The sequence below is a fragment of the Arctopsyche grandis genome, chromosome 3 (assembly GCF_051622035.1).
Source record: "Arctopsyche grandis isolate Sample6627 chromosome 3, ASM5162203v2, whole genome shotgun sequence".
NCBI classification, from domain to species: Eukaryota; Metazoa; Arthropoda; class Insecta; order Trichoptera; family Hydropsychidae; genus Arctopsyche; species Arctopsyche grandis.
In genome coordinates, this window is record NC_135357.1 from 3,242,857 (window position 1) to 3,261,113 (window position 18,257).

The 18,257-nt window shown below is 33.5% G+C and overlaps 1 protein-coding gene across 3 annotated transcripts in view; it reads left to right on the forward strand.

The window, feature by feature from the left end:
* The window catches only part of Prip (aquaporin prip), a 45,232-nt gene that overhangs the window by 23,343 nt on the left and 3,632 nt on the right, over nucleotides 1–18,257 (forward strand). For all 3 annotated transcript variants that reach the window (XM_077427915.1, XM_077427917.1, XM_077427916.1), the window contains exons 2-6: nucleotides 5,709–5,823; nucleotides 7,242–7,369; nucleotides 14,116–14,259; nucleotides 14,342–14,467; nucleotides 17,991–18,155. In XM_077427915.1, coding sequence (XP_077284041.1) covers nucleotides 5,736–5,823; nucleotides 7,242–7,369; nucleotides 14,116–14,259; nucleotides 14,342–14,467; nucleotides 17,991–18,155 — 651 coding nt within the window. In that variant the 5' untranslated portion in view covers nucleotides 5,709–5,735. The remainder of the gene's footprint in view (nucleotides 1–5,708; nucleotides 5,824–7,241; nucleotides 7,370–14,115; nucleotides 14,260–14,341; nucleotides 14,468–17,990; nucleotides 18,156–18,257) is intronic.

An 18,257-nucleotide genomic window follows, 5' to 3' on the forward strand; every position in this document is an offset into this window, starting at 1 on the left:
GCCAAAAATCTAAAATTGGCTTATTTGAGATACGACTTATTGCTAATTAAATTTTCCACGACTTCCCACGCTCATTCTAAAAGGGCCAATAAAAAGAGATATATTTCAAGCACTTGGTTTTTAGTCAACGTTTATAAGTACATACTTTTACCCGTGCACTGAATTTTTCTTGTAACTATTTATTTAGCAAATTTGCTATCTACCAAACCTTTTATTTGCACTTAGAATGTACATAAATATATTCGAACCGTCAAACTTATCGAAGTCGTTATCAATTGATAAAAAAAAAATAACTCGACTTTGAATACGAAACGTTAACCCTTGTTAATGCTCGCATATATTATTACATTACGCCAATATTTAGTACAGTGGCTCTCAAGTACAGTCACTACATAGCCTGGGTGAAAATATGCATAAAAAGTATAAGATTGGAATTATAATTTTGGTTGAAATCTTAGAGAAAGCTATGAAAATATGTTTATTTTTAGCACGTCTGCATTGTGCATACATCTAAATAGTTATTTATTTATTTATAGTTTTAGACCATTGTAACCCCCACCCCACAATGGTCTACATAAGAATACAAGAAAAAAATACAACAAATGCAGAAAAATATTGTTGCATAGGGGTGGGTTCAGGGTGCAAATGAAAGGCCAAAATCGCTCCACAGGATTCAAGGATTCGGGAGGTCCACATGAAACCACCGTTCACTCCAGAATAATCTGTATACCTTATAAAGTACAAGTTGCCCATAACAGCTTCCCCGATCCATTAATGTGTCTGTTATCTAGTCACGTAGTCTACCCTGGCGAGTCGCACACACTCGCCCGAGTCTGTGAGAACTCCCGCGTATCCTTTTTTCGGGTATTTATCTATTGGGTATCTATCCGGTGTATCTATTATTCACCCACAAATGCACATAGACAGTGGATACTCTCTCCACTGTCTATGTGCATCTCAAAATCAAAAAAAAAATACACAATAAAAAATATCAAACATACATAGTAGAGAATGTATATTTAGCCAGCAGTGTGGCTCAATGGTAGCGTGTATGTTTAGCACCAACTGATCAGTGGGTTCGATCCGCTATACTGCTGGTTAGATTTGGGTGTATTTGAGACTCCAAATCGATTGTTTCGTATCAGAGTTTTCCAATTTTATCTGATCATTGTTGAAACGATTCCTCAAAATAGGCAAAAAATCATCTTTCCTGTTGTCACAAATATTAGGTATTTATTGTACGTACAATTTGTATAAATTATGTACAAAATCAAAATCCATAGATGTCTCAATAGATTAATTATTTAATTAATTGTTATTTCGTGCTCTTCAGTTTCTCGAAACACAGTGATTTATGTAATAATAAAATGCTGCATTGTTTATAATTAATCGTACTTGCTGGTATATATCTTTGTAAAAATAAATATGTATACGAACCAGCCGTAAATACAAAACATCCCCGAGATGGCCTGAATGGAAGAGAGATTTCACTCATACCTCACATCCAATTATAAAAATAGTGATGACTGCAGGCTACCAGAAAAATATATTATAATAGCCTCTGATGATTTAAGCTCACTGAGATTTAAAACATTACATTCAGGCAGGGCAGCAACGATTTCATTAAGGACCTCTTGGAATAAGAGACGTCCAATAAAGAACCGTGCGGGCTGAGGAACAACCGTCAAACGGTGATCGTTCCAGAAATGAGGGGCATGACGTTATTGAATTATATTTTTTATATAATTGCAATTGTATATAATTTTAGAATTAATTAACTAAGCATAACTTAAGAATATATTGATTTTACAAGTAAATTAAATACTACCATAAGGGGAAAAAAATGGTTACTGCGCATATTGTTTCTTTCATAATTATTACATATCCAATATATGGGAAAAATAGATAGCTTTGATCTTAAGTCACTATATGTTGAACTGTTGGTGCCAAATAACTACTCGGCCATGGTAAAATTTCACATTCAAAGAACCACTGATCTAGTCATATTATAATCGTGACAATATTATAATCATTTCCGGCTTACTTTTACCACTGTTTTGTTCTTTGACATTGCAACCGATCCAAGGCTTCGTAGGAAAAGTACCGCAGAATTTTCACAACGGCAATAACTTAATCGATTCTCGGAAAAGTGCAACAATTGCACAGTTATGGCATTATGGATAATTGGACCTGAGCTGTGCACGACGCGTTTTTATTATTAATTACTATTGTGTTGGACGCGTCATTAAATAAGTATCAGCTGTATAATGTATTATGCTTGGTTTTTTTCAAAAATCATTAACTTTGTTAAATTTTCGCTAATTACTCACATCTTAAGTTCGTGTAAACGTTTCGGAGTGTTTGTTTTTAACTCGAATCGTGTTTTGTGTACGTTTTTTATCGGGACTTGGCTCACTTTCGCGCTTAGAGTCTTATTGTTTTCGCGGCGGGACAAAATGGTGGTCGCCCACTATTTACAATTTTATTCGAGCTACCAAAAATACGTATAAATTGTGCAACTTTCCAAGAATCAAATGTTAGTTTTTCGTTGGCCAACTCCACTATATGGGATTAATTAAATGCTATAATGAGAATTTGCTTAATATATGTAAGCCGTTTCATATACATGTTGAGTCGAGCAAATGTCTACCATTTCGTTTGGTGATTTTTTTCAGTGTGATTACTTTATAGTCCGACTTCCGCTTAATGTGCTCAAAGTTCGTTTGATATCGTTTTATCGCACATTTTCGTTTTATGCGAGTGCAATCAAAGGAACGGAAACTGCAGTGTTTAATGCATCGTGAAATCGTAAATGCATCGGTAAATAAAACTTGATTGCCATTTTTTTTCAAGCATTCGCATTCCGATTCTCAAATTACATTGTATATACAGATCATCGCTGTCTTGAGAATTGTTGGCACTTTCCGTTCGTGTTTTTATTTTGTCATTGAAAGTTTTGGATCAATGCGAACTATAATACTTTCAATATTTATAACAGTCTGAATTCAATACATAAATATTATGGTTCATATACACATAAAAATGAGATTGAAAAATTAACTGTGAAATGTGAAGAGGTGGTAGAAAGACGTGTTCGTACATCTAGCTGCCATCGCCTCAATCTGACACAAAAGTCTGATGTAATTTTAATGACATCGTTAGTGATTAAAGTCCTCGAGCTTCATATCGGAGACATTAACTTATTTAACCAGCAATATGGACTAGTGCTTAGCATATATACTTTTGAACATACATAGTAGTCACTGGTTGCTGCTGACCAGACCTTAGTTTGTGATTCCAGGTCGATCGTTTCCTATCATAGTTTGCCAATTTATCTGATTTTCATTGGGAGGCTTCCAACAAATTGTCAACCTTTACACATTTCTCGCAATTTTCGAGTTTTTAGAATCTCGAATTTCACTGATTCGTATAAAAATGCTACAAATTTATCCATAAACGTCTCGCAAATTACGAGCTTTTCAGCATCTTGAAATAAATATGCTCGGAAAATGGAAGTTTATCAAAAAATTATCCATAGATGTCTCTATAATACTTTGTTAAAATTATTCTAAAAATTGTATATCGATGCTTGTAGCTGGCTAGAAAGGCGCATTTGGGTTTACCTGTTAGGCCTTCCTGGTATATATTTATGTTAAAATAAATAAATAATTTCAGCGACCTTAAGAGTGAAGTGGTTCAAAATTAGATCACAATTTTTTGACGGGCAAAATGTCACTGAACTAACAGAATGAAGCTAGTAAAAACTATTTAAAAAGTTATTTGTTACATTTATATAATACATAATTAAGTTCCATTCAAGTACAATAATTTTTGACGCGTGCTTGACGTTATTTTATGTGTTCAACTCTAAAACACATGAACTACGTCTGACAAGCGCTTGCATAAAAAATAAACAAGTGGAAACAGCTAATGAATATATATTTTGGAACTTTCAACATGTGAGCAGATATATATCAATATATGACTTAACTTGCGCTAAGTAGACTGTGCATGAAGTCCTAACTTGACTTGATTCTAAGGGCGAAATCAAACAGCGGTGAAAGTGGAACGTGGTTTTTTTAGATTGTTTAGTTTTAAACATATAGAAAAAAAAATGTGGCGTTCATGGGACGCGTGCATGGGATAGTCCTTTCAAAACGACACATTCGACCTATGTCGTTGAAATTGTATGGTAGTATTTATCCTTGCTTGACTTGACAGTGATCTACATATACTAAAACGACTATTTGGATTTTCGGTCAAATTCTATCCTTGCTTGACAGTGATCGATAACGAATATGGGATACACCGTAATCGATCACTGTCAAGCAAGGATACAATTTTACCGAAAATGGTCCAAATAGTCGTTTTAGTATATGTAGATCACTGTCAAGTCAAGCAAGGATAAATACTACCATACAATTTCAACGACATAAGTCTAATGTGTCGTTTTGAAAGAACTATCCCATGAACGCCACATTTTTTTCTATATGTTTAAAACTAACTAAAAAAAACCACGTGCCACATCACCGCTGTCTGATTTCGCCTTAATACTGAAGGTGCAACTTAACCTTCAAATTGACGTACGACTTGCATCGTATACTTGTATTTTATATATGTAATTCCACTCTGCAGTGTCGATTCGGGATATTAGTCAAGGGTAGGTTTCACACGGCAGCGTAAGCGTGCGCGGATATGCGAAACACGTGTTGAGAATATGTGTATGGACATGGAATAATCTCGAGTTGTTACGAATTTAACGTAAAGGATGAATAACAAGCGCTTCGAGATACTTCATTATGTATGTATTTATGACCATGTTTAGACATTGCTGTGGAAAACATAGCGATCCGGTGACGCAACATCCTTTGGCGGCAAATTCGAATCGTGACAGGAGCAAACGGATTACGTACGACCGTTTAAGTGGGCAAAATCGCCATAATCAGTCGCGATGCTTTATTCAGAACTCCATGTGTGCATGATAAGGTCAAGCAAACGAGCTTAGAGAACACTTTTAGTATAATCGATTCGCACTATATGTTACATATGGTCGTAGGGTCAATGGTAACTGTCCGGTTCACCTGAATTGCCTAATCTAACTTTCATCAGTCTATAAAATATGTCTAAAGGGCAAAGACTATATAAGTTAGACTACTACATATAATATACATATGCCAAATTCGACGAATCGAAACTGAAAACTGTAGATTTTTATAGCGAATGAATGAAATTTCATAATGAAAACTATGTATGCATGTATGTATATACCTACTAATGAATATTTATATCAATTCATAACACTTCCAAAAGCCGTGTCACGTTTAAAATTCGTTTTGACAGTATACGTAGGCACATTCATATAGCCTTGAAATGACAGTTTTTTTGACATATTATTATCCATACTGCGAATTTTCATATCATCCTCGTTAAGTCATATTAAAAATAGCACACACGCATCTAATATGGCTTGTGTAGAAACCGCAAAACAAAGTGAAGGTTCTGAACATTTTGTGGTAATTAATTTTATATAAAATCAATAGCATCTATGTATGTATGTAACATGTGTGAACAATCTTAAGATTTCGTCTGGGTATTTCCGAAAATTCGGCTTAGTGTTGCAAAATGCGACATGTATTTTGCCTCTTTATATGCTCTAGCTCTGCTGTGACGCAATCCATTAATGACGAAATCATTTTTTATCATTTCAGAAAGGCTTCTAGAGCAGATCGATCGAGATGGGAAAATTCCAAGAAAAGCTGGGTATCAACGAATTGATGTCGAAAGACGGCAAGATGTGGCGAGCTGTTTTAGCCGAATTCACAGGTATAATATTCTTAATTTATTGTTTATTTAGTCATAATAAATAATTATGTTAGTTTATATTGAGTGACTTAAGAAGTGTTGGAAATATTGTAACTGCTCTGCTTTCAGAGGGTGTTGATGAAATTCTCCAAACTTATGTAGCTTAATTGAATAAGAAATTCTTTGTCCTTTTTTATGTAGCTTTTATATAATTTGTAATTCAAAATTAAACTTTTACGGTCGTTTTATAGGGAAATAAGCACATGATCAGTTCTAGCTCTGAATTAAAAACCTACTGCTTTAGTAAACAGACTAAATGATTTGTATTCCCAATTAGCTGTGCAACTTGTCGCTCGTAGACATTGTAGTAGGTAGCAGGTCTTTGAAAGATGCAAAATATTATTAAACATTACCATTTTTAATAAAACTTTTAAAATATGTATATATAAAATTTATAAGACCTACTTTCTGCGATCAATTTTTTTCCAATATGGTTACAAAATTTTATTTATAAGAACTTTTTTATGAAAAAAAGTTGGACGATTTATCTTTCCATTTGTCATAAGCAGAGATCGACGGCCAAGTTGCTTTTACCTACAAAAAATGGTTCACTACCGTCAATTATAAGTGTCAACCTTTTTTAATTTTTTAATACTTCAATTTGTAAATATTTTATTAAAAATTAAGATTCTCTAAAACGCTTAATAACCTACTCTTTTTATTTTGATTTGGTTTATATCTATCGCTATCTTGAATATATGTAGAAACATTCCGTGGGCATAGATATGTAAGGCAGCGCCTAAGGGCGGCACATTTAGAGGGGCGTCAAACCAAAACAGAAAAATGTACAAAAAATAATTGAAATTTTATATTATAAATAATTTGCCATTTAAAATGGAACACAAATTCAGAACTGATCTATGTACATATATTTGTACAATGTAGATGAGTACAACTTAATTCTTTCATTAAAATGTGTTTATATTTTAAATAAATTTGTGTTTCGGAATATATGTAAATATTTACGGTATAAAAAAGTCGTTTAAAAATGTATCAAACGACGTATAAAAATGTATAAAAAATGTAAGTTATGAAACAAATTTCTTAGTAATCATATTTTTAGAAAGTGCAATTTTTTTAATTACGCCTGAGGGCGCTATATACGTAGTCTAGGGACGTCACTGTATATATATATATATATATATATATATATATATATATATATATATATATATATATATATATATATATATATATATATGTATGTATATATGAAGGTAGCCATAACTACAATCGATAAATCGCAAAGATTATCGGTCCATCTGTAGGCATCTTAGCATGTCAACGACTTTTCCTATAGAAATAATCATTTAGTTGACTGCACACCATTAATTTGAAACAAATCTTTGATTGAACTTACAAGTGGCATTGTTCACCAGGTAACCTTCTGTTGAACTTCTTCGGATGTGGAGCCGTGATCAACATTGCTGCCGACAATGGGTCATCTCCTCCGAATCTAGTCCTCATTGGCCTCACCTTTGGTCTGACAGTTTTCATGATAATATCGGTAAGTCAAAAATTTATTTACGCGAATGCATATATCAATGTGTTACCTCATGTTTTGTTGCAATCCGCAAATCTTACCTCATTGTATGTAATAGAACGCCTAATCGTCGATGATGTGTTTTTGTGTGGGTCTTAACCGTTGTGTGGTCATTCGGGGTCATTTCGACTGGATGCAAGAATCGAACGATGACCGTTAAATTTATATTTGATCGATACACGGTCATTAATAATTTTCAAATTTTTTATTTTACTGAAATGATTATTTAAATATTCATAGATGTTTTGTATTTAATTCAAATTATTTTGTAATGAAGCCGCGACGAATTGCTACAACATATGATTTAAGTGACCCTTTTCTAAACGACTTGATTGACCAACTTTTTATAATTAGTTATTTTAATTGTAAATTGCCGTTAAATATGACCAATTTGGTATGTATGTATTATGTGTACATATATTAATAGAGATGAAATCTGTTATATATAAATTTTTGTGCATATAGTACAATTGCGTAATTGTTTATAAATAAATATAAAATATTATTTTATTTAAATTCTTCACTATGTTCAATTTGACCCTTTCAATATAAATTAAAATATTCCAAGCCTTAATGATAATTAATGAAGGATTTAATTAAAAATAAAGTAACAGAATAAATGACTTCTTAAGTGTGAATGTTGATTATTATTAATTATTCACATTGTAATTTTTTTATAATTAATAACCATTTTCATTTCAAGTCGTCATATATACATATATGTAATAGCGACAAAGAAATTAATATTTATTTATTTTACTGAATTAAAATTTTTATAATAATACAAATAGATAAACTTTGATAATGACCATTAAAATATTCCGTAATTATTACTTTTCTAAGTTTAATCGGTTTCATTTATGAGTGTAAAGTTTTGTCTAAATAATAAATATATGTATACAAGGTATTTACGTTTTGACAATAAATATAATATACATATATGTATTAACTTATTGTTACTTGTTAGATATTATAATAATCATTAAATACCTATATAATGAAATGAAAATATGGATTGTTCATAATTTGATATTCATATTTGAGTGGTCATCTTTAACGGCATTTTTTTTTTGCTTTGATTAATATTAAAGGGTCATCTTTATTATTCAATTATTATTCAACACACATATTATTCAATATGGCTCAAATTACTCAACTATACACTATTCCAAAAATGAACAATTTGATTTTAAATTTTCTTTACATTCTATAAGGGGTTAATTTCACAAAACAAAAAGAATAGGAATAATACCAAATTTGTATTCAATTGCTGTCTTGTTAGTACATATTTTTATACTGACATTGTAACATTCTCGGTACGAAATTAAATTAATTCTCACATCAAGTTTTTCCGATCGAATAAGTAAATAGGAATCAATTAAAAAGTACGCACGTTGCGCACACCTGGTTTACATTAATCATCGCGATTATTTTTTTTCGTGATATAATTACGCATTTCAAGGTTTTTTCATTCATATACATATTTGATTTATTCGCGATCGTGTCCATTGTTAGTCACACTATTGACCGACCGATTGACAAGTCGATCACAATATTCGTGAACGGTGGGATATTGTAATCGATAATATGAAAAGTAGATATCACGAAGTGTAAAATTGTTTTATATCTGTCGTTCGTGATGTGCGGGTTAACTCTTCAATGACCGATGACGCGTTTATTATTTATAGGTATATAAATGTATGAATGGGTTAAAATTCTTATGTTTTATGGCGATTTTAGTAAAATTATCCTTGACATTTTTACATGCAATAAAAATTTAAATATACATACATATAATAAATGTATTATCTTACTGTGGTTTTGTGCGTTAATTCGATAAAAATGTATGACGAATTCGACATTGTATAAATTTGCAATAAAAATTATTCATTTTTAATGGCCACTAAATCTAATGCAAAATGCATCATTTAAATAATTATGACCATTGTGTTTATTGAAGACGAGCTGTGTCGTATACTACATAGCTTGTAAAAGTTAACTCGCCAGTAAAGTCAAGTCGAATGATTCGCGCGCTGTTAACTTACCTATACATAAGTCGCGCTCCTCGCCACACGCGATCATTCTCTTGTGATGTGGAGACATTTAATACAAATTTGACAACTACCTTCTGACAACTTACCTTAACATATGTATATTACAACCAATTAGTGAAATTTTCAAATTATCTACCGATTTCATGAAATGCGCATGAACTGTTTTGCTTATTTCATGAATTTAGCAAACGAAACTATGGCGCCTCACTATCAACAGGCTAACAACTCTAACTAACCATAGTTATGTTTATTTCAATTAAGGTTGTCAAAAAAATCTGAAATAACAAAATGATGACGTGCATAGTAAATTGAACGATACGTCAAAATGTCAATTTTTTGACCAACTCATGAAAAAAGCAAACGGGATTTTGCATTTTTTCAACGATTTCATGATTTGGCTGTAATATTGTATAATATCGGGATAACACGATGCAAGTAACTTGACGACGTGAATAATAAATTGAACGATATGTTAAAATGACTTTTTGACCACATTCATGAAAAAAGCAACAGGTTTGTGCATTTTTATTTAACAATTTCATTAATTGGGTGTTGTATACTACCAGGTTGACACGATGCTAGTAGCTTGGACAAGTAACTTGACGACTTGAATAATAAATTAAACGACATGTCAAAGTGTCAATTTTTCGACCAATTCATGAAAAAAAGCAACAGGCCTATGCATTTGTATTTAACAATTTCATGAATTTGCTGTAATATTGTATAATACCAGGTTAACACTATGCTAGTAGCTTAGACGAGTAACTTGACGACGTGAATAATAAATTGAAAAATATGTCAAAATGTCAATTTTTTACCATTTTATGAAAAAAGCAAAAGGCTTGTGCATTTTTATTCAAAAAATTCATGAATTTGCTGTAATATTGTATAATACCGGGATGACACAATGCAAGTAGCTTGGACAAGTAACTTGACGACTTGAATAATAAATTAAACGACATGTAAAACTTTCAAATTTTTTACCAATTCATGAAAAAAGCAACAGGCTTGTGCATTTTTCTAACAATTTCTTAAATTACGTGTAATATTGTGTAATACCGGGTTGACACGAAGCGAATAGCTTGGACGAGTAACTTGACGACGTGATTAATAAATTGAACAATATGTCAAAATGCGAAATTTTTTTACCAGTTTATGAAAAAAACAGCAGTTTTTATTTAACAATTTCATGAATTGGGAGTAATATTGTATAATACCGAGATGACACGATGCGAGTAACTTGGACGTTACTAGCAGCGTGGCAACAGTTGATTCAACCGTTTTTGACAATTCGGTTGTCCAAATTACTCGTCCAAGCTACTTGAATCGTGTCAAACCGGTATAACCATCTGTATGTAGGGATCCTCAAAATATACTAATAAACTATAGGTTCAGGAAATAACAATTTTCTTTTGTGCCCTTGACATTTTCTTTCGGCCACCTCGTCATCTTCTTCGAAATATCAAGTCTCATCATTTGAAATCATTATGTATATATGTACATGCATTTTTCCTATTCACCAATGAGTCATCAGACATCAGTTGATATTTGGATCTTAAATATTACTTCAGCAATTGACCAAAAATATCTACGACCATACAAAAATTATCACATATATACATATGTATATGTATGTAGATAGTCATCATCATCATCACCATCCAATCTGACTTCAATACTTAACAACATAAATAGCGAGCATCCCGCCATTTAATTATTCCATCGCTTCCGATCAATCCACGACTAAAAGTTTCTCAATCTGCACATCGCCTACTAAATTTGGAAAGCATTGACATCAAAACGATGCTTATCTAGTCTAATTTAAAATGTATGATGGCGCGTTATCACGTCAACGCGAATGGCTCGAGGTGTCAACCATTCCGCTTGGCCCACATTTCCACGAACCTTGAATTTTTCACTCCTATTTCGACAGACCCTTTAGATACGAGTATGCCATTTTTGCATCGCTGTCAATCTGCCGGGTCGTGTGCATTTTGCATACTGCATGGTACATACACAATATGTGCTATTCGCATTCCTTGCGGCGAATTTAACATTCAGGACGCTCAAAGATGACACCCCGACAATGCAAATCTATGTATACGTGATACGTCAATAATGAACAATGGCGGGAATGTTAATTTGTATCTTGTTTTTTTTTCAAAGGCACAGGTGCGCCTTAGGTGCATGTTATGTACATATGTATGCTCGACCGGGTGATGTTTATGTCAGACTTTTCTTTTGTGAATTGAATGTTTTTGTTGGGTTTTTATTGTTTTGGGAAGGTATCGTACAAGTGGTTGCTGATGATCTTTGATTGGATTGCGATTTTGATTTGGTCTCAAGTTATGTACGATAGAATGATACGGAAAAATATCCTAATAATACTGAGCAACAAAAAAAATTACCTCCCAGGGACTAATCAATCTTTACTAAATTTGGCCCACTGTTATTTAAATAACTAGTGAATAGCCCGATGAAATATCATCGCATAGGTATAAAATTATTATATACCCGTATAAAACTAAAAAAAAAATCCGGAACCGGAACTGTTATTTTCGTAGACTCTCATAGATAGTTTTCAATTCTTTATTTGTAATAATTTTCAATTCTTAAAGTTAACTTTAACAAAATGTAATATTTTCCGATTATACACAAACGGTCATTAATCTCGTAACCTTGAATATTATTATTACACAACAAATTACGTGCATATACATATGATGTGTATTTACAACACGTATTCTGGGCGAGGATATGGCGTGCGGCGCGGGCTCGTGAGGACATTGCGTTTGGATCGGAGGGTCCGAGGTTCGATTCCCGGCGCCCGCGGTGAATGAAATCAATTTTGTTAAACTTAGTAAAAATTGATTAATCTCTGCTCCGATAAATAAATTAAAACGTAATTTTTTGTTCCTCAGTGCAATTAAGGCTGTAAGAAAATTAAAAAATAATCCAACTTTGAATATTTCTAGTATTATTCTCTCTTATTAACGTTCGATTGCCAAAACAATCAGGAAGATAGAAAGATGTAGAAATAACTTTTGAAGTTCTTATCATCCACTCATAGATATTTTTCTTCCAATCCTTCCAACGCTTGACACAGATGCTTGACACAAATCAAATCAAATGATGAGTTTGATACATAGCCAAGTCATGAAACCTCGTTGCAATAAATTGTACAATGTCAAAGCCGTCATTTCAACTTAAAATTCTCTAAACAAACATCCTCAAGCTTAAAATAGACACTGGAGTAGGTACTGAAGTATCTTACATAATAAGTTTTGCATCCAAAAAATTAAAATAAACATTGCGACTGTCAAGGGTTACCAAATAAACAAGCTTTAATTTCGAAGGTCAACTTCTTATATCCAATCATACTTAGATTTACATACATATATAATATTTTTGGTAAAATTTATCCTCAACTCCAAACCTTTTCATTGAAGTCATTCACCACAGATCAATCAAGTCGATTTCGAATTCGAATAATATTATCTTTGGAATGATGACTTAATAGGCGATCGAGTTCAACTGCATTCTTTAACCGCCGCTTAATGTAATCCTGATTAAAATCCACACATACATATACACAAAGGTCATTCCTTTTAAGCAATTACATGTGCATACATAATTATGTAACGTCATTTAATAAATTAAATAATTCAATCCGTTCCGCTGTTCTCTTCATACATAACCAGCAGCACACCTCGATTGAAAAGAATTTATTCCGAGTATTATCCGTAGTGCTGCTGGTCAGACTTATTTGTGACTCCAAGTCGATCGTTTCCTATCAGAGTTTGCCAATTTATCTGATTTCATTGTTGAAACGGTCCTCATCAAATTGCCAAAAACCATCCTACCCACTATTTAAAAGTAAACTAACATGTGTGTTACAACTGTGCATGCGCCTATAACGGCGAATCACACAGCGGTGAATGTGGCACGTGGGTTTTTTTAGATAGTTTTAAGCATATAGAAAAAATGTGACGTTCAAGGCATGCGTGCATGGAACACGTCCTTTCAAAACGGTACTTTCGACCTATATCGTTGAAATTGTATGGTAGTATTTATCCTTGCTTAACAGTGATATATACCAAAATGACCCTTTGGATCATTTTCGGTAATATTTTATCCTTACTTGACAGTGATCAATAACAGTGTACCCCAAATATGGGATGCACCTTATCAAAAGAGTCGTTTTGGTATATGTAGATCGCTGTCAAGCAAGGATAAATACTACCATACAATTTCAACGACATATGTAGGTTGAAAGTGTCGTTTTGAAAGAACGCGTGCCATGAACTTCACATATTTTCTATATGTTTAAAACTATCTAAAAATAAAAAAACGTGCCACATTCACCGCTGTGTGATTACACCCTAATTCAGTGGCTCACCGAGACACTTTTTTGCGCATGCGCAATACTGTATTCGCTAATTAATCTCTAAGCATATTTATTTGGATGCTGTTGGTATTTAATTTTAGAAGTAATTTTTTTGTTAGAACAAATGTGCTTCGTATGAACGTTGTTTTCATGAAGATAGTGTTTGAGCTGTCATCATGTCGGAAATGGAATCTCCTCGTGTGCGATGATTCATATTGACAAAATCAATTTGATCTTGTTATAATCATGGTATTATTGTGTATTTGCAGACGATAGGACACGTGAGCGGTGGTCATGTAAATCCTGCTGTGACAGCTGGTGTCTTGGCAGCTGGAAAAATCAGCATCGCCAGAGCAGTTTTGTATGTGATTGCACAATGTATGGGAGCAGTTGCAGGATCAGCCATTTTGAAGGTAGTTTTCATTCATTTTTTTGTATTGTATTTGATTAAATAGCATTTTTAAGGTTAATTTTGTGTTTTATTTTCTTCTATAGGCACTCACACCAGAAGCAGTTGCAGGAAAATTGGGTTTAACCTCCGTGGGAAAAGAGGTTTCCAGCATCCAAGGCTTCGGAATTGAATTCTTCTTAGGATTCGTCCTCGTACTCGTCGTCTTCGGGGTAATTACTTTCAACATCTTTAATATGATTCCTAATTTAATTTATTTCAACACCAGCAACCAGGTGTACTTGTATGTAGTAAGATTTTGTATGGAGCTGTCTTAATAAGTAAAGGTGGGCATTTAAGTGAAAATTTGACCACAGACAAATCGTCTGTGTACTATTCTGATACTCAAAAGCCAACAAATTGATAGATGTGCGAAAACACACGGCGATGAACGGCACATCATGTGCATGGCTCCCCGCTGTGAGTGGTCCCCTACATTTCTTCATATATGGGATACATCGTTATCGATCACGCTCAAGCAAAGATACAATTTTACCAAAAATACTCCAGAGGGTCATTTTGGGGTGGAGCATGCTGGGCGTTCAATTTGGGCTGGGCACGGACCATTTTCTTAGAACCACATGCCACGTGCATCGCTGTGTGTTTTCGCCCTAAGACTATTGGTCACGACACAATAGGTACAATCGGTTGGGTGATCCCAGTTTCTGTCTTTGACTGACAATACTATTAAACAATAAAATTGAATTTATAGTAATAATTTTTAACATTTGCCTTACTACGCTAAAAAAATTCGCTAGCCACTGTGGTGGACGCCAAGCGTCTAGTTAAAAATGTTTGTTTTAAGTTAAAATAATGCAAAATCCTCGAGACTATTTAATATAATTAAGCGTCGAATAATATAAAATAAGTGCAGGAAATTAAAAAAATTAAAAAATAACGGCTGAAACAGAGCCGTCATTAAAAGGTGGATATCATTCTCACGATGTCCATTGAGCGCGTCGTACTGAATTCCCCCTCTCTCTCGCATCTGTGAAGCACGTATACAAGGGATATTGATTAGTATTTTTATTTCGTAATGACATAATTTGAATCATAGAGCTTTTGATGTGTAATTCATAAAATATGTATTCATATTCAGTATATTTGGAGAAATAAAATAAAATATAAGTCCTGGTCACTCGCTATCCATCACAGTTCGGCATGTGTTAACAATGAGTTTTCACGGTTTTTTTATATTGGTATGGAATTTTAGTTTTTTTACAAATATAATTCCGAAATTACGATTGACCTAAAGATTTTTCAAAAAAATATCGAGAAATACAATGTATGTCTCTACGGTAAAAATCGTAGCTAGAGATCTTACAAGAGACTTATCTTTTGAAAAATCTATCGGTGAATTCTAACATTAAATCAAATAAAATCATCATAAAGTCCTCGACAAGAATCACAATAGATTCACACGTGCAAGATAAACGAAATAAGTGCTCAGATGGTACCCAAAACTTTTAAAGTAATGTGTTCTAAATTAATAATTTATAGCTCTCTAGTAATAGCCATCTCAATCATATTAGATTTATGACTTTTTCATACCTGTAGCGCAACTTAAGTTACCCCGTGCATATTACGAACCCATAAATATTGATTGCACAAGAAACGTTCTTCCATTACGGGCTCGATGAGCTCAAACTGCCTGTCTATCGATCACATTAACCATTCGCAAACTCTTGAAACCCAATTGTGGATACATTTGGCACGTAGTTAATGTGAACGCACTCTCGATATATTGACGCACGAACGCATTATACCCACATTAGCTATTAACGATTGCTCAAACCACTCAAAACGGACATTCTTCAGTATGCTAATCCCAAGTCAAAAAGTTTGACTTACAAAAACCAGAACGTGGGCTATTATCAAGAGATTGAACCAAATTGGGTTCAATTTCTTGAAAGAATAATTCAATTTAGAGTAATTCTCCTGTCAGAGTTCTGTCAAATCAACTGTCGAGACAAATTGACCTACCTTACTCGCCATTGATCCAATTTAATCAAATATTTTAATGCTTATGTACCTACATATATATTATATAGCACCCAGCATTGCTCAGGCAGAAAAAATCCATCTACATTATGATACTATAAGAAGTTTAAGGTTGAAAGCTGTAGATTTGCATTTTATATACCAATAAATGTAGAATCAAATTGTTAAGAGACATAGGCAGTAGAGTGAAATGAGACTCGTTCAGCGGTTTAAAACATTGTTTACTCGGCGGAGCGCTACAACGATCTGGCTGCCGCATTATATGTTACCAACCTCATCATTCATTCTACTCATGCATGCCAACTTAATCATTCATACATGCATTATTCTAGGGTATACAACTAAATCCTACATATATTTAGATGAGAAGATGAAAATGTTTGATCAAAATGAGAACCACTCCATAAAATATGCGATTCCTATTTTCTGACTAATAGCAATCGTAAATTTAAAGTTTCAACTATGCTTCGTAACAAAATGTGTCTACTTGCTGCCAATTTTCTGAAATGAGATGAAAATCCAATGAGCAACAAGTATCCAATCGTTCGATGATTATTCCGCAAAAGGCAATCTCGCGCGAGTCACTGAAATCTCGATCACGGCGCATCTGGCACCCAAAAACTCCATCAATCGGAATATTGTACTAACGAGAACAATCTTTCTGTCAGGCGACGACTCAATGATACTACATTATTTTTTAAGCTCCTAAATGGTTTCCTGGATTGTTCCGATTTACCGAGTAAGGTTGGTTTCAGGATCCCAGTTAGGTATTCTAGACACGTTGCACTATTTTCACTTAATCCTTTCAAAACGAATTCCTTAAAATATGCCTATCTACAGCGTGTTTATCGTATGCTTAACGGGAAGCTGAATGAGGTTGATCTATTCGGTATTTCCTTACATCAATTGAAGGGCTCAGGGCAAGATAGTGTCAACCATCATTTTGGTCCAAATTTTCCTGAATATGCCATCCTATGTAAAATGATTAATTTACATAGATGGCATATTCGGGAAAATTTGAATCAAAATTATGGTTGACACTATCTTGCCCCGAGCCCTTCAATTCAGAACTGCCATCAGAAGAGTCTTGATTGATTGATCCATTTTTATTTCTATTATATATTCTTTATCCAATTATATTATATCACTTTACGTTTAATTATGCATTGTCCTATTTAGTCATATTTTAGTTTTTATTCTTTTATTTTCCATTTGTTTGTCTATATGTACTAGATATATTATGTATTTTGTAAAAATCTATAATTGGGCTCAGATGTTATTTTGTTATATTTATTCTTTATTTTTATGAATTTCTACATCTGTTGCCTGTTGATTTTTCAACAAATAAACAAAACTCGAGTGCCAGATGTTCCGTGATCGAGATTTTAGTGACTTGTGCGAGATTGCTTTTTGCGGAATAATCCGTTTACCATGCCCAATATAATCCTTGCTTGGTTTTCATGATTGCCTATTGTGATCCATTGGAGAAATTGATGATAACATTATGATTTTTTCATCGGATTATTAATGGTTTGCCCTTACATTAGCCGTCCTAAAAAACTAGCAACCTTCATCTTCATATCAAACCATCCGAAGGATAACCAACCGAATACATATATATATTTATATATATATATATATAATGGCGACTACTTTTGGTCATGCGTTTACTAATTGTGACATTGTTTTTGACAGGTATGCGACGAGCACAAACCCGATTCCAAATTCATGGCGCCTCTGGCCATCGGCATGACAGTGACTCTGGGTCATTTGATGGCCATCGACTACACCGGATCCTCCATGAACCCGGCCCGCTCATTCGGATCGGCCGTCATCGCTGGAGACTTTGAGAACCACTGGGTGAGTGACCGTAGTAGAAAATAAATAAAAAAAGAAGACGAATCTTCGTGTGTGGACCACATTGTAGAGTGGGTTGCAAGGAGTGTGGCCGATAATGAATGT